Raw genomic sequence first — 22,861 nt, 5'->3', positions numbered from 1 at the left:
ACGTGTACAATCACCTAACACACCTGCCATCTTACGCACTTGACACTCAAATGACTCTCCGTTACACGTGACATTGTCCACTAACCCCAGTCTACGATGGACAGTAGTGCTGCCACCTCTCGTCAGGCCAGCAACCAGAGGGGGGCTAGAAGGGCCTGGCCTCTCCTAAACTTTTCGTGGCCCCTCCAGACTTCAACACAATTTAAGATATGTGTAAGAGAATTTTTAATGACTTGGGCCCCCCAAATCTCTGTGGCTGGTTGCAAGCCAGCCTCCCGTACACCTACATTTGCAGAAAGGATCAGAGCGACAAGTGATATTCATACATGAAGAATTTCACATTGCACCAGTTCGAAGATATTTTATTTTGTAATTTATATGACTTATTGTAGTAATAATTACAATTAGATTTTTACTTCTTACCTCCCAATACTCCTCGATATATCTTCGAGCATCATACGGTATGAAGGAGAATCTATTTTGATTCTTGTCTGAGAAATCTTTTGCAAATCGCAAATATTCAGCCTGCTCCTTACGAATAGTCCCCTCAAGCGTCTAGGAAAATGCAAAATACAATATTAAACAACACAGAACCTATAATGCAATTGACGTTTCTCAGTATTCAAAAATAAATAACTAGGGAAGTTCCTGAATTACACTTTTTGTATATACAAGAGTCTACAAAGTGACGGAGACAAATAGCCTACCAGTAAAAAATCAATCAAAAATGCACATAGTAAATGATTTCGTGTAAAACATGCAAAGACTGAAAGAAATGTATCGGACACATCAGCCCATCTATCCATACAGACACCATTTAAATTCAAGTACCTACAATGAAGTTTCAGCTTCTGGTTGTAGCCAAGGTATTCAACAAGACAGAAAAATGCACTCTTGATTGCATCATTAATTGTAAAGCGCAAGCTACCCAGCAATACTTTCAGGTTTAGAAATGTCAATCGTGTGGGACAACGTAGTCTAGTGATTAGATCGTTGGACTCATGTCTGCGTGGTCCAGTGTTAGATTCCTGGCTGGTGCATCCCCAACTTTCGGCGTCCACCCAGCGTTGTGAGGCAAATTGGGGAGTCACGTGAATAAAAAACGTGACGGCCACTAGGTCTAGAAAGCTCCCGATACGCCGGTTAGCGATTGGGCGATGCAGCTCGTCGCTAGGCTGGACGTAGTTCCACCAATTGCTAACAGATGGCGTGGAGCGGCTCAGGTCCACAAATATGGCCGTTACGCCAAGTGGTTTGGTTTGGTGTATGTTAATCAGAGTACATATGACAGTATAGAGTTGAGTTGAGTTGATTTTGGGTTTTACGTCCCGTTCAGCAGCGAGGCTACATGAGACGTGGACCTACCGATTAACGTGGAATCCGAAGCACATGAGCTCCCGCCGGGAATCGAACCCGGGTCTCCCACGCCAAAGGCGCGTACGCTAACCGCTTAGCCAGGGAGGAGCTCTATGACAGTATTGAACTGGTACTACGTCATTGTAAGTTGATGAATATAAATGGTGGTGGATAAATAGGTTAATGTTTTTATTGTATACACTAAAGTAATTACACATTACGTGTTACACGTTCCTGAGCCAGTACCGTGGTCCTGTAACTCAGCTCTTTTAGGAGGTGAAATACTATGGGGACACGGCTTGTACTGTCAAGATTGCTGATATTGCAAAACCAAAAAACGAAAAATGCAAAACATAAATCACACGAAAAAATGACTTTATCCCCCCAAAAAGTAACTTTTAGCGACCAATTTGAAAAAAAAGTAACTTTTAGCCTTAAGCCCTGAGTAAATTTATGAGAATGTAATTTTCTGTACGTTCCAGCCATACCGCCGTTATTCCCAAAATAAATTTTACCAAACGGAAAGAACTTTTGTCGCTGACTGTACGTTCAAGCATAGTATCTCACAGGTTAGATAGAGATACTACCGAAGTTATTGACACTTCTAACAAATAACTGTTATTTTTTCAGTCGCAAATGAGCAATTGGTTTGGTGATCGAGTGTATTTTATGTAGTGATCTTATAGAGGTGTTTACATCCACAACATAAACGTATTCTAAAATGTGGCACAAAGTTTTACGGAGACGCTTATATTCGAAGGGTGCTTAAATTCGAGTAAATACGATATACCTTTTATATCCAGAAACCGTTCAAATTGGACAGCAACAAGACTCATAAGACTATATACCATGGGAGATACAATGAAGAAAACTTTATTGTGCTCGTATTGATCACATCACAATGCTGCAGAAAGCTCAAATAAGATCAGTGATAGAATGCACATGAACGGCATACTTGTTGACAAACATGTCACGACTAGTTGCCACTGGTGGTTTGTTACTTCCACATATAGACTGGATATACCACTAGTGATGTAAGCATCAGTAGCCATGAGGATGCTCAAGTGATGGGTTGACCAATTGCTTCAGGAGACACGAGCAAGCAGATGAAGAAGAATATAGCCATAACCTTATTTGGACAGAATTAGAATACGCTACAAACGTAACGAAATACGATTAGGACGTTTCAAGTGCGAGAAGAGAACAGAAAGGATGTTCAGAGGACGAAGACACGAATACTCAACACAATACACTATATAATGCTCATATTAAACGTCTGTTAAAGAGCAGACCAAGAAATTTGATTGTACCAACGAAGGAGATACAAATACCACATCAACACAGGCTCGGATCGAGAACACAAGTGTGCTGACAAAAAACACTTTTTTCAAGCGAAAACTTGAAATCCGTCTTGTCGGATCAGCAATTAAGGATAAGTTGGAACCGTCGTGATATACTGCGAAGGTAACAGGAACAACAGTAAGTGACAAGAACGTTACCAAAGATCAGACTGCAGATGGGTGTTGGAATCTGCAATAGTATTCTGGTGATAGCGACAGTAGGTGACGCAAAACACCTAGCTTAGAGGACACTTATTTCTTATAAATAGTCCTCAATGATAGAAGAACCTACACAGAAGTAATGCTCGAACAATAAGCTTGCTATGAAATAATCATTAGTTATAGAGTTGCTTTATGATTCCATAGCGCCAGGTTGTACCATACACTTACGACAAATCAAAGATAGCAAATGTAACATGATGACGCTAAAATTTTGCTCTGCGCTCAAGGAGATCTGAGTTTTGCCAACTTACAACCAAAAACTACAAACTATGAAAAAACTACTCCACTATGACCACTAATTTGATACTTTTTTAATAGCTGATACGTAAAATACTACTGTAAAGAAAGAACATATCCAAAATTACCACACGTCAAATCTGAATGAGTCATGAGTCGCAAATCTTGGTATTATTATTATTATTATTTTAAAGTCCTTTATATTGAATGAATAACTATACATAAAACTGCGTACAAATTGCTAACATGACGACCAAAGTTCATAAGCTTTCCACAAAGCTACACGTGTCATCTACTTTCGAAAGAGTTAGAGAAAAACAATACTGTGCACTGTAGCACTAATTTCTATTTGATTCATAACTTCACTCGAACTTGAGAAAGTTGTTAACATAGAAAAATAAATGGGACAAATGTAAAGTAATCAAGTTTTGTGAAATTTTTAAATACACGAATACCTAAAACTTCAAATACATTTTAGAATCAACATGAACTTTTTCATCAGTATCTTACCTTGTAGACTTGATAAGCTCTCTGATCACGGGTCTCAAGAAATGGGCTTTGTTGCTGTGAGAACTTGACTGTCAATTCCACGTAAGCCTTCTGTTGTGCAAATGTATGATCCGAGTATCTTGGAAACGGACACGGAGGTCGAGTGTAAGGAATATGTGGTTTAGGAACTTCCTTCACAGCCTTTGCTGCTTCTCCTGCATCTTTCTCCATTTGATTAGAAAGTTCGGATTTATTTACAACTGGTTCTGTGCCATCATCAGATGATGACTCACTACTCCATGGTGGCACAAAAGTGCCATGGAGTATTTTATATGTAGCTGACTTTTTGAATCCTTCTTCAGTCAGGTACCATGGTCCAGTAGGTTTAGGAGCGTTCCTGAAATAATTACAATTATTTGTTCACATATTTATTTTGTTTCAAATAATGTATAAAAATAGCCTGAGCTGACAAACTGAAGCAAGTAAGCTTTTACCATTCGAGCAAAATACATTTGTGTACCTTTGGCCGTCTGTCTTCCAGTAACTTTCGTACCAATATTTCAATTTTGATTAAATTTGGCATGTGTTTTCTTTGAGGCTTCCCTATTATCCCAATTGCTAGGAACTGAAATTGATAAAACTGAATTCACTCCTACTTCAATGAAATTTAATTTCTCTGCGCCTACTGTGCAGGACACTAGTAAGGAAATAATTGTAGTCAACAAATCGTGATTCTACCATTCGACATATAGACGAAACTGCATTTGTCTTTGCGTCTTTGCATCACTAATCTTGATAAATTACAGAATCCGGTATTTTGAGATGAAGTTCCTGATGACTTAGATATTTCTTTCTGTTTTTTATATAATTTGAGGATGTTGGTTACGAAAATGAACTTCGTCTTACGCTAATATATCAAGTTTTTTCATAAAAGGTGTCCAAACACGGGAAAATTACAAAATTTGTGTATTTTAAAAAATATATCGACGGCGAAAGTGCGAAACCTCGTATCTCCACTTTTATGGAATTTTAGATATTGGTTGCATTCAATCACCCACATCTAAGTCTACGTGTGTGCAAAAGCTCGTAAACGAAAACCCAATAAAAAACGTGAAAAAGTAACTTTTTAAAACCTCGTATCGTATCGCATTTCTTATAGTAAAAACACAACTGTTTTATTGCTCTTCTGAAAACTTTGGTTTTAATGATTTACGAGGTTTTGCACTTTCGCCGTCGATATATTGAAAATTTGAAACTAGAGATAAATAGCATGTTCAGGGTAATTTGAAATCGGAAATTTGCGATTAATTATTAATCGATTTTAGTCTTGTTATAAATTATTCGTGAGTAATAATAAAGGGGATTTCCAAATAGCAAGAGTAACACCGTCGATTTCCAAATGGCATGAGTAACACCGGATATCAATAAAGAATGTCGTGCTTGTGCAGAGCCTTTGTATACCACTGACAGCGTATTAGGGCGTATTAAGTGCCTGCTTAGCGTCGTATTGTCAGGAAATAAAATCTTTCAGTTTAACGTCGCATGATCAAACCTGTAAGACTACGGGACACAGATGATCAAGGCAAGTGAGTGACGATGTAGAATTGTGGGAGGAAACGGCAGTGTTCCGTGAAAAACTCATAGACATGACGTTGTCCTCCACAAACTTACTTGACCCGGGATAGAATCACGGACCCGACGCACCAGAAATAAGCGCTCTATCCTGAGCTACCGTACACCTCTTTGTATTGCCAGGAATCCTCAGTGATCCCATTTTCAACTGATGGGATACCAGCTCGCAGTACAACTTGACTTTGTTGTTGATGGCAACAGACTTAAACCAGATCTGGCCGTTAAAAAGGTAATAAAATATTTATAATTGATGTCAGTTTGTGTTTTGAGGGAAGTAGTCACTGAAAAAAATAAAATAAAATATGGTAGGCTGAAAAATGTTTTCACAGATGGACAAACTCTGTTTTACTTGGAGGAAATGCCTGTAGTGGCACAAGTTTTAAAGACATTTCTGGTCCCTGAATTTATACAACGCAAAATTATTAATTCACTACTAAATCATCTACTGAAATTTTGAACGGCCATTTATATTACTATATTTATATAAGTTTTATCGCTAGTATATTGTCACGGTAATTGTTATGGGTAATGGAGAATGTGTATTGTTTAACCCTGCATTACTCGCGCACGGTCTCACGTTCCGGGCGTAGGGGTTTTTAGTTATTACATCGCAATAAGTTGGCAACACGTGCGGCCAGTCCGTATAGCTTCCGTTTCTACCACTCCCAGCCCAGAGCAGCGAAGACATACCTTCCTCGTGAACTGCAAATGAGGGTTCAAAGAGCCGCTGCAGTTCCAGATTATCAGCAACCTGTAACTGTCGAAGGTAACGCTGCAAGATGTTCGCTTTGCTCGTGGAATCAGAACAGAAAAACCAGATTTACAAGTCAGATGCAATAAATACATCTGTGGAGAGCATACGGGCCCAAAAGCAATGTTTTTTGATAAGTTATTTCCAGTAAAAAGGTTTTTCTGTAGTTAGATATTTAGTTACAAGTTTTTTAGTAGACATTTTCTAAGTACACCTATTATTGTAGGCATGTAATTACGTAAAACATGTAATTACCACTAGCATACTTGTTATTGTACGTATGTAATATTAAAGTTTGCCATAAATTTCAACGTTTGTTTTTCATTATAACCCAATTTTAGCAATAAAAAGAAAAAACGGTCTCTAAGTCCATGCGCGGGTATAACTTTTCTAGCGCGGGTAACGCAGGGTTAAATACTCTATGGATTGGGCTGTTGAGATTTGAGAGAAGAAACTGGGTTATAACAATTATTGTGACTGAGGTTTTATGTTATTGGACGTATGTATTCAATGGTCTGTATAAATGTTTGTAATATTTTATGCATCAGGTGTTAAGATTTGTAAAACTTTTGTTTTGTCACCCTGGTATGACACAGAACGGTTTTTGTGTGTAATATGTGTATTACTGATTTATAAAAACAGACAGGATGTGGGAGAAAGTGATGAGAATATAGACTATTGTGTTACCGATAAAGGGGAATGCCAAGGGCTTTTTTATTTTGTATACACAAGGTACAATAAAATGACACTCCAACCAAGAAAGTACTAAGTGGTTTTCTTGAGTCATAAAAGAACTAACTGTTACCGATATTGAGATGGACACGGACATCTGCATATGCTTCTTTCCTTTCATACGACTTGTTATCGCCTGCCGTTCCATGTTACCAAGAAAAGACGCTCCGACAAATACTGTAGGAGCAGAAAATTTGTCATGTGGTACTTCCTGTATCCATATCTAACAACAAGGAAGGATGCAACATATAAAAATGAAGTTCCAAACCCGAAGGATTTTGGCGAAAAATAAAACAGTGAACAGCAACGTATGAACATGACTGAGGTCCCATTTACGATTTTTTTTCATAGCAAAAGAATGAAAATGTCAATATTAAAACAGGAATTGCACATCATGAAACTTTGTTACTTCTACAGTGTACTGAAATAAGTGAATCGAAAAAAAGAGGGGACGAGAGAGAGAGAGAGAGAGAATGAAACTTCCTTTAAACTCACGTATCATAGATATTATTCGCAAGCTGTTGCATCATTTATAGTGTCAGAATAATGAGTATAAATAATTTCTTAAAAGTATGACACACACCATAATTAATAAATTATTAAAAATGTGTAAAAATGAAATGAAATCTTTGAGTTTTACGTCCCACAGTTATACCGGTTAGGCTAAAGTAGACGGTGATGATGAGAGATGAGTGAAACTGGTGGTATGAAGAAAGTGGGAGGAAACGGGAGAACCCCGAGAAAACCCACGAGCACGGTGCTTGTCCACCACAAGGTTCACTTGGCGGGGGCTGGGATCGAACCCGGGACCCCAAGCACCAGAGATGAACGCTCTACCACTGAGCCACCGCGCCCCCCTAAAAATGTATAAGTGTTAAATACGTACACTCATGTCCAAAATGATCGTCGCATATCCATAATTGTTTTCTTGTAAGAATATAATTTGATAATGATTTTGCAGGGTACTTTTAATACTGATACTATGCGTATAATCGGGAAATGTATATTTGTGGTAAATTTCATAGGAAAAGAATTATAAATACGAAAATTAGAATGAGTAAAACAAAATGTCGCTACGTGGACAAAGTTTCATTTTCATTTTATTGTTCTTATTTGCTGCTCTTTTGACATGAAATTTGAAATATACATGTCTTTGCCGATTAAACACATACTAACATTATAAAAAATACCGGGCGAATTCGTTATCAAATTATATTGCTACAACAACATATTTATAGACATGCGACAATAATTTTGGACAAGAGTGTACCTACAAGTGTATAACAATTAATAAATATTACTTCTAAGTACAAAGTAAGTACACTTTGGGATCTGTAGACGCACTCCATATTTAAGGATCTAGGGTCCGTCGAAATTAGTCCGGCTATCCATTGAGTACTGATCCAATGTATACGCTGATCTGCAACTTTATCAGCAACTTTGTAAATTCATAAGCACTTCAGAAATAAACCTTTTTGAATTAAAATGCTTTACAATGAAAACAGAAGCTTAAACTCACACACAAGTAACCGTATTCCAAAATCTCTTCATTTGTGTGATGAGCTACCTTCACTTAATGTTGGACAGGAAACTCCGATAAAATCGAAACTAGTGGGAACAAAAAAGTTGAATTACACGTGTGTCCAAAAAGAATTTACAATTGTATCGTTGATTCAACTGCACTTTGGGGTGATTCACCAATATATTATTCCGCTGATCAAGTGAACAACAAAAGATAATGGGCACAGCTGTAGATCATAAATTTCCTACTCGTTGACAGTGAAAAGTACAAATAAATTTCTAACTTTGAAATTGCCAAATAAATATTAAAAAAAAAAAAAAAAAAAAAAAAAAAAAAAAAGCACTCAATCACATCTGAAATTGTCTTAAAATTTTCGTTTTTGAAGTTTTTAAAGCATCATTCTTACCAAACAATAATTCTCTGTCTTCTCAAATTCCCTGACACCAGTTTGTCACCACTCTGAAATATTTTCATTGACACACTTTATACAGAAATGTCATTAAACTTGAATAAAATGTGTAACTTATCCAAAAGTCAATTTCATGAATGAATATTTCGAATTACTGGAGTAAAAAGAAACTGTAATTGAATTTTCTTTAAAACAAGTTTCCTAAAGGTATCCTAGCGTTAATTAATAAAGCGAACAATTAACTTTAGTTCAGATTTGATAAACTGCATTTCCAAAATTGAATTCAAAACATATAGTAATTAGGATGAACTAAAATTGTTTCAGTTTACGGTAAGAAAATAATAATAAAATGAATGAAAAAAAAAAAAAAAAAACGAATATATCCGTCCTGAAAATGCAACAGGTGTTGGAATTTTTCAGAACTATTCTAAGCTTCTTGTGATCTATGATTTTTCTTTTATTTATTTTTTAAAGGTTTGTTTTATTTAAAGCAAATTATTACTACTTCAGTGTTTATTTTTAAGTTCTACATTTTTACCAGCTCTGGTACTGACGTGGAAACATTTACTACATAATTTTCATTTTCTATCCGAAAACAATCCATCTTGTAAAGAATACTGTTTCCACAAGTTTAATAAAAATGAATACTACTGTTTTCTTTCAGTAATTAAAACGTAAGCATTTAATTTTACTACAAAATAATTATTTTAAGTGCTCATTCAGTAATTTTGCATCTTAAGTACATTTTTTTTTTCTGTTTTGTTTTGTTAAGGTAGTTATTTACAGAATGGACATTTAATAACTGAAACTAACAATAAAGTAAAAATATTTTAAAAGATTTTAGATATTCTGTTAACATTCTGCGTTAATTCCATGTTTTACAGGTCAATAGGCAAGAGAAAGGATAGGTTTCGGCGTTGACTTTAGGAACATATAATTTTACGTTATTTTGAACGGAGGATGTCACTCCAGAAAATGTTTAAGGAATGAATAAATTTATATAAAACAAATAATTTATATATTATGTAGAAATCACAATAATAAAACAATTACAAATGTGAATATTTTTTGGTTCAAATTTGTAAGTATTTCCTCGTGTTGCAGATCTTTTTTAAATGGTGTACAAATCCGAACAACTCTTTACAACTCTGATCACAGCTAACTGCGATTTATAGCCCTAATTTAATTAACACTTTGCTCTGATTTTTCTGAACAATCCAATTGGCCGAGTTTTTGAATACTTCAGGCTAAATTATCTGTAATAATATCAGTGTTTCTTAACTGTACACTGCCGTTTGTACGAGTTCAAACTGGGACATTGTCAGGGCTTGAAAAATCTTACTTGCAAGTACTCGCCAGCCAGACCATTTTGCAGTCACAGTGTTTGTGCAAATAGATAAAAATCACTTTGCGACACAGTAAACACATCAATACATTTTTTTTTTTAATTTTCTTTATTGGCATGTCTCTTACAAATAATAATAAAAAAAGAGTTACGATTTGATTGATTGGACTTTACTCGCCAAATATATATATAAAAAAAAGTACTCGCCACTGGCGAGCAGGCGAGTGGATTCTACGAGCTCTGGCCCTTGTGCACATATAGTCGCGAAACACATCGACAGTGCATTTGGGGCACGAGTAGTGAATGAACACAAAATACGCCGTCACTCGGTAAAATTTCGTGCCGGTTCGTGCAACAGCAAAAAATCAATCTCAAACATGTTCAGGTAGGCTCCTGAGGATCACAGGAGGCAGACCCTCGAAAAAATGTCCGTGCGACTGCAAACGAACTAGCCACATGCTACAGCAATATTGTTCGTCGGCTCCGCAAACGGTAAGGTGAAAAAGTTGAGACTCATGAATGGGAGTTGACACCGGCCTACAAGGATCGCCATCTGGAGGTTTGCAGTTGTTTGGGTGTACGGAATAACTAGGAAAGTTTCTTGCATCAGATTGTCACTTCTGATGAAAAATTATGGTCTGGACAACAGTTGGATCGTTGGTTGATTTGAAGTTTAGCGTTCCGTTCAGCATCGAGGTTATGTGAGACGTGGAACTACACCTTAATGTGGAAACCGAACCACATGAACTCTCGCAAGGAATCGAATCCGAATCTTCTGCACGAAAGGCCTGTATACTAATCATATAACCACGAGGAATTTCAATGGTTGGATCGTGATCAATGTGGTTTGCAAACCCACCCCTCTACCTGCAGAAGTTATTCCTGGTACAGCGGTCTATGTTGAGGTGATTCAACATGTCTTTCTCCGTCAAGAGGGGAGTACCCCGAGAAAACCCACGAACACGATGTTGTCCAACACAAACTTACTTGGTCGAGGATCGAACCAGGGATAACATGCAACAGAGGTAAGCGCTCTACTACTGAACCACCGTGCCCCCGACATAGATTCCGGTTGATTAAATAATGGCCAACTAACTAACTTCACCTTATGTGAATAATAAAGAGAGGCAATTTAGGAAGAAGAAAAAAAAAGTTTTCAACGAGGATTGTAACCAGAATTATCAAAATACGAAGCTCAAACGCATCCACCTCTTCAATCATACAAGAAAAGAGCAGCTTTAATACTTCATATCATTCATTAACTAGATATATTTCTCGTGCTGACGTACTTTGTAACCATTTGGAGAAGCTGGTTCTTTGGTAACTCAATATCACGAATCCAATGCAAAAATGGAAAACAAACAATATTTTCGCAGACACAGCCAGAGGCAGAGAGGAAGGGTTACAAAAGGCACACACACTTCGTTGTATATAGCCTAGGTAGGAGGCAAATACATAAAGCTACCAGCATTACGTAGCGCTCAAGCTCTTACGCGTGCAATGTTGCCGAACGTACTTTGAGAGGGAAAATATCTATTTCTTCGAGTGTACCACCATATGTCGCCCTCTCACCACATGAGACGATACAGATTCTCCATGAATTGCAGTATAAAACCCTTCCTTACCCACCGCACTATTCTAACACATCTCTCTCAGACTACCACCTTCTCCAGGACCTCGATCACATCTTGGTAATGAACTTTTCTGATGACCAGGTGGTGCAATGTGCAGTTCAGGAATTCGCATCGCAGACTTCTGTTGTCATGGCATCCAATTGCTGGCTAAATTATGATAAAAATGTGTGACTAGAGCTGGAGACTACTGTAACTGACAGGTATGATCGTTTTGATTTGTTTGTTATATTTTTCCTTTTCGTTGAAAATGACACACGTCATCGAACACTTCGATCTCACCAACCCAATACATTTATAAAAAATAGTTGAAGTACTTATAAAATCTATAATAGCGACCACACTTTGTAGTCCTTAGTGGAATGCTTAAATTTTCCTCCATCTTCTTCTAAGATGACCGAAAGTAGTTTTGTCACTGGGTTTCCAAACAACATACTAACAAAGACTGGCACTAAATCTGAAAGTGCATCAAACACAGAAATGCATCGAACACTAATACTGTTAATTCTTATACAGTATTAAAATCTATACACAGCATTAGAAGCATACAGTTTGCGTTCAATTTTGTACAATTACAGACTTTAAAAAATTATATCCTTGAAATGTTACTTTTTTTTTATCGGAACCTTCTGCAATCATTGTGGTTTTAAAGTACTGTAAAAATATGACTAAACAGAATGAATCACAAAATAAGGTAGAGTGAGAAAATAAATATAATTTGGTAAAATCTTAATCTAGACAAAACGTCTACTTGACCCATTCTAGTGTTAGTTGTTCCTAAATTTCATGATGATTATACGTCGTTGGTGTTACACACAAACAAACACTTACTTGAACATTTCCAGGAGATAATCCATCTTTAAGTATTCTTTTTTTTTCTTCTTTCTTTTAGCTACCTCGCCTGAAATGAACATTAAAATATATATACATAGGACAGAGAAAGAAATTCTACTGTTACCGACTATATATTCTATCTTCTACAGTTTATACGTAAGTTATATAATCTCATGGAAAATATTAGTCGAAATCAAAGTTTTATCTTACACTTATTACTTTACTGTACAAATCCAGTGGAACAAATCAAACAATAGAAGCAACTGTTTATAATATCCAACCGCAACTCCCTGCATTAACTTTTACTTATATGAATAGAATATATTCTACAAAAGTTTTTAGGTTTTTATTATACGCTATTGTGTATCAAAATGACAATACTCTAATCTAACTCAGTTTGTAAGGTATTTAAATATTAACGCGCCATCACATATCATCCTAAACATACTAGTTGCTTCCCATGGTCAAATCTTTAACGTTCTTGATTTTGAGGTATGATTCATATTTTACGATACAGCTTTTTCCAACTGAAAGGGACATGAGGAGTAGCCAATGATGCGTGACATTTAGCGCAGAGCTGCCCGACTGCGGACCTCACCTACCCCCACCTCCGTCTTTCGTCTCATTGTTTCCCCATCTAGCGTTATTACAAATGACTTGACAGGACTATTAATGTCAAATATGATATTCCAGTAAAATTTAGATTTACTGCGCATGCTAGAAAATAAATATCAACTTAATTACATTTTTAATTTATTCCACTAGAAAAGGTTAAAGTCTACCGTCTGTTTCATCGTGCTATGACCATCGTCTAATTTATATTTTGTCGCTGTGTGAACCTGAGTCTTAAATTATTTATAACATGTTTCAAATTTTGTTACTGACTATTCTTGAAATTTTTCTCTTGTAAATTTTCTCATGTATGCAAAGGATCATCCACAGTATTCCTATTACGTGTTTAACTTCTCGTTGTTTCTGAGAGATCCTTCCCTCCCTAAGAAATTTCTTACTTCAGCATAGATGCATGACACACGAAATAAATTCTGGAAGCCTCTAATAATTATATTTTTAAACCCGTTACTGCATGTGATCCGAAAAATCACATCTCGTGTTTGTAAATTTTAGATTCATTATTACCATACATCCACAACTTTCGCGTACAGAATATTGTTGTGAAATTCTATAACATTCTTGAGAGGGTATTATTGTTCTTGAAAAGCTGTCAACTTTGGATTTAGAGGGCAAATGCTTCAAAGAATACCACTGTTGCTGAAAGGACAACAGCGTTTCAAATACATGACTGGTAAAGAAATGCCAATTTGTAGTCAGCAACTGCAACTAAAAGTGTTAACCAAAGTAACCAATTGTTAATATTGTAGTACGAAGAATAAAATATTTTTTATTATAAAAATATTGGTAAAATATATTACTCCAAATGTTTCCTGCATAAGATCCAATTTTTCGGATGAAGCCTCTCATTCACTACAATCAAAGTTTCAGGTAGAATCCGTTATAGTTGTTTCAAGCGTTGTAAACCACACATAAAATAACAAACAAAATTTCGATTATCGGAGTATGGGTGTTTTTCATTTTTCTGTAATTTTAGAGTTAACTTCATCATGCTATGTTTGTAGTAGAAATCTAAAATATTACTGCTAATACATACAGTATTGTTAGCAGTTGTTGTTGTAATGGTAGTAGCAATAGTAATGATAATAACTATTATAAGAAGTCAGACTCATATGTATTATCCTATTTTTATTACACCTCTTACAAAACTATTTCAATCATCAAATCAGTTTTATGGAAGAATTTTACATGCTACAAATAAAATAAACAATGAAGACGAAATGAAATATGTAAGTTTTATGTCCCACGTTTATGACGGTTAGACTAAAGGAGACAGTGATAATCAAAAATGAATGAAATGGTGGAATGAAAAAAGTGGGAGGAAACGGGAGAACCTCGAGAAATCCCACGCACACGGTTTGTCCACCACAAAATTCACTTGGTGCTGGCTGGGATCAAACCAGGGAGCCCATGCACCAGAGATGAACGCTCTAGCACTGAGCCACTGCGGCTCCAAGAAAGAAGACGAATAGTTGAACTTGAGTAGTCTTTGAAACTGATTCATGTACGCAGAATTTTTTTTTCGCTTTTTCAGGGAAACAATCACGGGTAAACTTTACAATGCACTTTCCAGATGAACATCGACAAGTAGGACAACTCTAAAAGAGCAGGGTACGGAAAGCCCGGGTTAGCTTTGAGCTAGAGAAGTTTAAACCCATTTTGTTAAAATTGATCGCTCATGACTTTGTCAGGATAGAAACTGGAGCGGGCATTGTGAATTTCGCCAATATCATAGTTTCCACGTGAGACAAACATATTTCTTCGTCATTTCCTGTGAAGTGTTTTAACTTTCGTCATGTTTCACCTAACCTTAGTCCTAACCTAACAGGTTTTTCGACCAAAATTTAGCCCCCATACATGCGTCCAGTCTCACCATAATCAAGAGCGTCATTAAGTCTTTGAATAAGGGCTCGTTCTTATTATGTACGATATTTCTATATAAAAACTCTGACCCTCAGTGCACAGCTGAGTAGACCATAATGACTGATACTATTAAATCTTATCATCACAGATAAAATGTGCACATCAAACTAAAAATAAGCAAAAAAAAAAAAAAAAAAACTTACTTAAAAAAACAAATGTAAGCAGGGCGTACCGTACCCCAGAGCGAAAAATTTCCAGTCACCAGGTCGCCACTGGCGACTAGAAATTTAGAGATGGCGACCAGTGTTCAGTAGGAATGGTTTCTGTCTAACTCACAGGGTTGCGCAGTTTGTTTCGTACGAAAATAATTGTCACTGAGTGAGAGAAAACACGGAATGTGAAATCTTCACAACGGACATGGAAAGTGGTCTTGTCTTCACAACGTTGTAATTCGCCCCTCCTTTTCCACCCTCAATCGAAATGGTTTGCCTCCTGGTGCGTCAACGTGAGAGATCGTTTCCCTCGCTGTTTGAAACTAGAATAGCTGTGGGGACAGCCCAGTGCCAAGAACAGATCAACCAATCGCGTTACGATGTCAGTGATAAATAAATGAATAACAAAATAAGTAAATACATAAAACATTTTTTTAAATAGATTTTGCATGAGATACCGTTATCACTGTTCACCTAACTGCTTTATTTTTTCAGCCAATTAATCAGTCAATAAATAAATGAAGATGTAGGGAGGAAATTCATCGACAACGGTGCCTCTATGAGAATAGTGAAGAACCAATTAACCCATAAGTACTCGCGCCCTTTTTGTAACACTAGTACTCGCGCCGGGGTCCAGTAGAGCCCCAAATTGATATTTGTTTTATTACAATAAAAATATATTTTTTCAATAATTAAGACAATGTAGCGTAACTCTAGACATATTTTTAAATGTATTTGCTGCAATCAGATTTTTTGAACTCGTTTTGAGACATTTTTTTAGTATTTTTTTCATCAGAACTTCTGGCTAGCAACACAAAAGTTACCTGGTTGTCGGTCTGTGAACACCCCGCGCGAGTCCTTAAGGGTTAAACAAACACGAATCGAAACATCAATTTGTGCAAGGATTGGAGACGCATGCCATCCTTTGTCATTGTGTCAGCGCGGTAATCTCCTAGTGCCGGTCTGCTTGCAGCGTGAACCTAGAAAGAATGTAACATTACTCTTAGTGCTTCCACGATAAAATCTTGTGTGAATTTGTTTAATTTCCTGTGAATCATCCGTTATAACCATGCAAAAAAAAAAGTATCAAGTCCTTTTTTTATAAAACTACTAGATCTGACGGGAAGACTGAGGATAAAGTTGTAACAAAGATAACCTCGTGTCTCAGCAATGAAAGATGTTATTAGTGATATATTCAACATGCAACCGTGTACAGCTTAACTCACCTTCCAGCTCTGCAAAGAGAAAATGTGACAATGATGTTTCGCCAGTTGGGAATAAAAGAAAATTTATTAAAAACTGGGTAAGTCAGTTCGGATGGTTGTTACACGACGATGCAACAAATGTTGCATCTTGAAAATTTTGTACACCGGCATCTGCCAGTAACATTGATTAGAAATGGAGCAAAGGCTCCGCACGTTTCAAAAGAGAGACCTTTGCTATACATAATCAAAGTAAAGTGTACTGTGAAATTGTTTCCAGCGTAAGAGCTACAGAATGCCCTATGGAAATGCCAATGATAAAATGCGTAAAAATATGTACTACGAAATGTTTAATCCTACGAACTTGTTTAATACTGCGTACTACGTAGCTAAGCATGAGAAACGATTCAAGGATTTTGTGGACCTCCTTTGTTTGGTTCGGAAGTTAAATGTGAATATTTTAAAACAACATAGCAATCAAATCCAATGTAAATATTTTATTCATTTCATAACTGAAACTTTGAGACAGGACAGAGTGAACAATTTGAAAAACTGTAGACACATAAGCATTCTAGTTGATGGTTCAACAGATAGGTCAGCAGTTGAGCTTGCAAATGTTTACGTTAGGTTCATGGATTCAAATGATGTCCACATCAAGGAAGATGTATTGGGTGTGATAGAACAACTTCTGCTGGTTATTTTATAGCGTTAACAAGTCTTTAGATAAAATCTTAGGAATTGAACACAGCATCTCAGCATTAGAAGACCTAAAAAACAGCCTTGGTCAAAGTGAACAAGAATTCTTGGACTTAGTATCTGTTTCAGGTAAATAGAGGGATGTGCAGCTCACAAATATTCAATCTGGAGAGCAAGAGTTCCAGAGTATAAGACGAAAGTTAATCAAGAATGCGAAAATGTATATAACAGAACGGTTGCAATCTGTATCATCAGAGGTAGTTCTTTTTCTTTATATAGTTGACACTTTGGGTTGGCCTCTTTAAAAACAAGTCCTTGAGTTTGGTGTGGAAGAAATAAAACTGCTTTCTAAGTACTGGCAAGCAGATTTATTCAGCGAAAATGTGGACCTTGTCTTAGTAGAGTAGGCAGAATATAAAGTTTTGTTTTCTTCATTGACGTTAAACCAAACACTGTAGAAAGAAAGAAAGAAAAAAAAATACAGTGAAAACTGCATTACGAGATTCCCAAATTTGCTTCCAATTTTCACATCAAGGTTCCCACAAAAAAAGTGAAGATCGATTTCCCTGACACAAATTCTTGTTTTCCCTGACATAAATTCTTGAATATAAATGGGAAGATACGGGGTAAGTTCAATCATACACTATTTTAACTGCTTCCTTCATTCCCTTAGCCAACACACGCCTTCAATTACCATTTACATATTTGTCATGTTCGATATGTAAATATATAATAATAATATATGTATGACAAAGTAATACATATTGCAAATTATACTTTTTTTGCTAAAAAAAAAAAAAAAATAAATAAAAAGCAGTCAAGAATATATTGCCAACCCTCCCCGAGCCTAATACTATCAGTCCTAATATTAACAAATTCTGAGACATGTTAATCCTGACATTTACATTTTTAAACAGAATTTTGTTTTGCTTTGTTCTTGAATTTGTTCTACGAGAGTGTCTTGCTCTTGTTTGTAGCATAATTCCACTTGTTTCTTCTTTGTTTCCAATTTATTAACTTTAGCACCTAGTTTTCTTTTTTCATTTTTGATTTTACTTTTCTCTGCACTTTTGATTCGTTTCTGTTTAAGGTATTCATCATAGCGTCTCCGAGCTGAACGAAATGAGAGAAGCATTCTTCGATCAACAGGGACGGACTCTACACCTTCATAGTATAATTGTATCATGCACCTGCCTCTGTCTACCACATAATCTTCGATTTGGTTTTCTACAGTAAGTGTTTTATTGACTGAGAACCCATCCTTCACTGAGGCATTGGCGTAGGATAAAATTAAACATATTTTCACAACATCCCACAAATCGGATTATTCTTAGACATTACCTCTGCGAAGAAATCATCTAACCTGATGCTGCGTATCTTCTCTTCGTATTCGCTGAAGTCAACTGCAAGAGACCCCTGGATTTCAGTATAGAAAGACATAAATTGACACTTTGCTTTCTCGGGTACAGAATCATATATTGTGTTATGCTCGTGCAGAGTTTGTAGGATGCGTTTCATCCTAGTTAGAGCAAGTTCTGGATTGTTCTTTTGTAGCCCGGGGTTCAAAGCTGACAGAGCACTACCAGTTTGTACTTCACAGGGCTCCTTTCCACAATCTTCTTGATTGTGCCCAGCAAAAAGTTTCGACAGTCAAACCTAAAAGCTAGTTTATCTTTATCTGATGCCTAAAACCAATGTCCACCTTTCTTATTTCTAGTAACATTTCATTTGCAGTTAAATCCGAAGCAAGAAGCTTCACTGCACTATCATCAAGCTTCACAACGCTTTGTTTAACACAACGACTCATTAGATTCCTTAAGAGAGATAGAAGTTCTGAGTACAGGAACAAAAAATGGCTCAAGACAGTGGAATTACCTTTAAAATGGTTCACACTGTACTGTGACAGTTTTGAAGAAACATAATTTAGACTTTATAAATTGTCTTGTACATTTCGTTCCCTGACTTTCCATGACATTTTATGCAAAATGCATGATTTCCCTGATTTTCTCTGACATGTTTTCATTTCCCTGGCATTCACTGATTTTCCAGAATTTGGGAACCCTGCATATTTTGTGTAGCTTTACCTGTGAGTAATGCTTTATGTGAGAGAGGTTTAAGACTGCCTACATGAATTCACTGAAGACTGACACATTGGATGATTGGCTGACAATTTTCATCAATGGCCTTTCACCTAAGCACTTTGATCCGAAAACTGCAATCGACAACTGGTACTTCAGTGCAGAGAGTGTGTGTTACACAAGGCCGTGCTCGGGGGGAGGGGGAAGGCGAGCGGGGCAACGGCCCTGGGCGCTGAAGTAAGGGGGGCGAAAAATTCGGGAGAAAAAAAGGATAGGAAATATTGTTTGGAATATATGTATGGGGTCGCCGTCGTATACTCTCGCCCTGAGCGCTGATTTTCCACGGCACGGCCCTGGTGTTACACAAACGTAAAGTCTTAAGGTAAGATTTTTTCGAGCGGTTTTACTATACGGATCCATAGTATAAGTAGGAGTAGGGGTAGGAGTAGGAACGGGTTAGAAGCCCCGCACAGGTTCGTTGGGTTCTGTTCTCGATATAAACTAGACAAATTAAAGACTTCCCCATTTTTTTCTGTACATTTTACAATCTGTGGATCCGTATAGTACAACTGCACCGATTTTTTAAAAACATGAATATGAATTGTCCGATTCAACATTGATTCTCCTGAATCTAGTTGTGTAATTTTGAAATGTTATGCCCTGATGTAATCTCTTTCTTTGTCAAACCAAAAACCCGGGGTGAGGGGAGGGGTGGAACCTCTCGTAATTTGTATGTGAAAGATATTGGCGAGCATCATTTTTACATTAGCAAGTACATCTGACTTTGAAATTTTGTGCCCTGCCATACCTCCATACTTTAGGACATTCACAGATTATTACTTTCCCGAACAACTAGGTTGGCAAAAATCATGGTTTTTATTGATTTTTTTTTTTTTTTTTTTGTTTAAACCAGGTTTTTTTTTTGTTTAAATAATTTGTTCTATGTCTTTATATCACATTTGGACAGAAAAGTTTGTTTCGTCTTGGTGTTATTATGGAACAACCGGGTTATGCTGGAAGGTGTCACATAAGCTTAAAGCGGAATCCAAATCGCCTCTCGGTTTACATCCGAGAGAAATTGTTCTCCATTTGAATTTGAAACCGGGACTAATGGCCACAATTGCGATACGTCTGTCGACTCACTCAAGAATGACTCCTGATAAAATTACGTTGTATTGATCTTTACATACTTGTTAATATAATTGTCAAGAGTCATTTCAGAAGGACAAAAAGATAGCCTAAACAGTTGCACAAGTGAAACCATTATACAGAATTGCATATGGACAATTTCAAAATACTGCAGAGTACAAAAGAACTAATTTAGTCCAAGTTAGTTCACTACGACTTTTATTAGTCCAAGTTAAAGAAATGCGACGACTTAATTTGCATATCAGTAAGAAAAGTGAATAAAGATACGAATTATTTGAGTTCACTTTGGATGTGAACCATTTATACATAAATAGATACGAAGGATACTTTTGATTTCAATAAATGCCTCTCGTGGCGTTTTCATGACACCACCCTCCAGAAAAAAAAGTACAGGATTTCGATGTATTTTATCAATAGTAAGCATTATTAAAACGAAACAATATTTAGAATTTTTCTTTGATTGGAATTGCATAACAATAATAATAAACTACAAAAAAATCACAAAAGAAACATTCATAAACTTTTTTTTTTTTAATTGCTTTTGTAGTTTAATCTCTTTGAGTACTGAATGGGGTATTTAGGTCTGAATATAATACGAATAATATATGGGAGTGAAACGTGATAATCCACAAATGTGTGTTCATCAATATTTTACGAATAGTTACACTTTTACGAACGTTTTTGGTTTAAACCATTTTTTTTTTTTTAACCCAGCTGGTTTAAACCAGCCAACCCTGCCGAATAATATATTTGACCTCGATGGAATATTTATTTTATTTTAGAAAAACACAATGTCACGATTGTGTAACGAAATATAGACTGAAGAAAATCACGGAAAAAAAAACGGATATAGTATACGAGAGTGCCTCATCATTTAGCGAGGACTCACGAAGTGCAGTCTTTTAAGGATTATTCGTTGAGGATATAGGAACTTGAAAATGAGGTAAAAATTCTACTTTCATTTAATTACTGAGTAATATAAAATAAAATGTACCTCGGTTTGCGTTGCGTTTCGTTGTGTTTTATGGTATGCGAAGAATAATAATGTGCCCTTGTACGTAGTGTATGAGTATATGTGGGGGATTTGAAACACATATCGCATGTCACGTGCACGTGGATGCTTCTTACTACTTCTAAATGTAATAAAATCATTTTTATACGTAGTGCAACAGTAGGAAGTATCCACGCGCACAGATCATGAGGCACTGTTGTATACTATTACCAAAAAAACTAGCTAGAGTATACCGCGCCCCCAAACGCCTATGTATGGGTTAAAAATTTCCACATGGTTGTTCCAGGATGTTCTCTGAATTCTCTTCCCCATTGTCATACCATCAAATATTTACTTTCATTAATTGTCCGTCTCCTATCAACTACAGGGCATACCCCTACTACGTTAAAAATATTTAATTATTTCTACTAAGACATATATTAGAAATAATTCCCAACAGCTATATCCTGTTACAATAGAAAAGCAAGCAGAATTTCATACTGTCAACCCGTAGTAGCAAGAACCAAAAGTTCAGGAATAAATTACTGTAACAAAAGTACAGAGAACGAAAGCTATCAGCTGTTTCCATCCACTTGTATTTAAATACATATACCATGCATCGCAATACATAAATCATGCTTTACAATAATAGAAAACATGCGGCTAAAATACTCACAAAAGAATTAACATCCCACCGCCATTACTTTGATATTCTGTTCTTTCTTCTTCTTCTTCTTCTTTTGAAATCGCTCTGTTATGTCAAAAGAATTCTCCTCTGAGCATATCTAAAATATTCAATCAAATATTAATAGGGTTTTTCATATAGTAAGATAGTGAAATCGGCCCTTGGTCCAAATTGGGTCGCTATTGACCCAAATGGTTACCCTTGACCTAAAACTACCTAAAAAAATGCCCCTATCTCCTCCCATTACTCAATTATGGTATCATACATACTCAAAATTGAATATTTTTAAAAAGTTCTGGTGTGAGTGGTCGAAAAATTTTGAAAGTTTCACAGTTTAAAGATACTATCTAGCATGTAGTTTTACTACATGGATCCATAGTATAAGTAGTAGTTGAAGTAGGAGTAGGAGTAGAAACGGTTTAGAAGTCCCGCAGGGGTTCGTTGGGTTCTGTTCTCGACATAAAATGGGCAAATTCAGTGGCGTAGCACACTTTTGCGGGCCCCCCCGCAAAGTATAGAGAAGGGGCCCTAGTTGTAAAGCCAACAGAAGTAAGGTTGAAGTTCTACTTCTTTAAATCTTTATTCATCGCAAGACTTCGGGGCCCCTTATACCTCGGGCCCCCCCGCACTGCGGGGGTTGCGGGGGCAGCTGCTACGCCACTGGGCAAATTAAAGACTTCCTTAAATTTTTTGGGCATTGTAGATTCTGTGGATTCGTACAGTAAAACTGCACCCTATCTAGATGTAAATGTGCATTTTTTTTTCAAAATCATTGATGCGTATTTTCTTTTTTTCTTTCTTTTTTTTTGCGTGTTGAAATTTTCAAAAAATGTAGAAAAATATTTGAGGGGACGA

At 36.4% G+C, this 22,861-nt stretch overlaps 1 protein-coding gene across 3 annotated transcripts in view; it reads right to left on the bottom strand.

The window, feature by feature from the left end:
• The window catches only part of LOC145688135 (uncharacterized), a 79,964-nt gene extending 57,892 nt beyond the window's left edge, over nt 1-22,072 (bottom strand). The window contains exons 1-5 of one of the 3 annotated variants that reach the window (XM_081761925.1): nt 21,998-22,072; nt 16,030-16,185; nt 12,498-12,567; nt 3,666-4,041; nt 424-555 (exon numbers count right to left, since the gene is read on the bottom strand). In XM_081761925.1, the coding sequence (XP_081618051.1) occupies nt 424-555; nt 3,666-4,041; nt 12,498-12,523 (534 nt within the window). In that variant the 5' untranslated portion in view covers nt 12,524-12,567; nt 16,030-16,185; nt 21,998-22,072. Of the gene's footprint in view, nt 1-423; nt 556-3,665; nt 4,042-12,497; nt 12,568-16,029; nt 16,186-21,822; nt 21,961-21,997 lie in introns of those variants that run through there. The other 2 variants (XM_081761926.1, XM_081761927.1) reach the window with 2 other exon arrangements.
• Nucleotides 22,073-22,861: the final 789 nt, after the last annotated feature.

The sequence above is a fragment of the Thermobia domestica genome, chromosome 6, assembly GCF_964235325.1.
Source record: "Thermobia domestica chromosome 6, izTheDome1.hap1.1, whole genome shotgun sequence".
Classification (NCBI taxonomy): Eukaryota; Metazoa; Arthropoda; class Insecta; order Zygentoma; family Lepismatidae; genus Thermobia; species Thermobia domestica.
The sequence above is the reverse complement of the archived record's forward strand: the minus strand, read 5'-3'. Positions and strand labels throughout refer to the sequence as shown.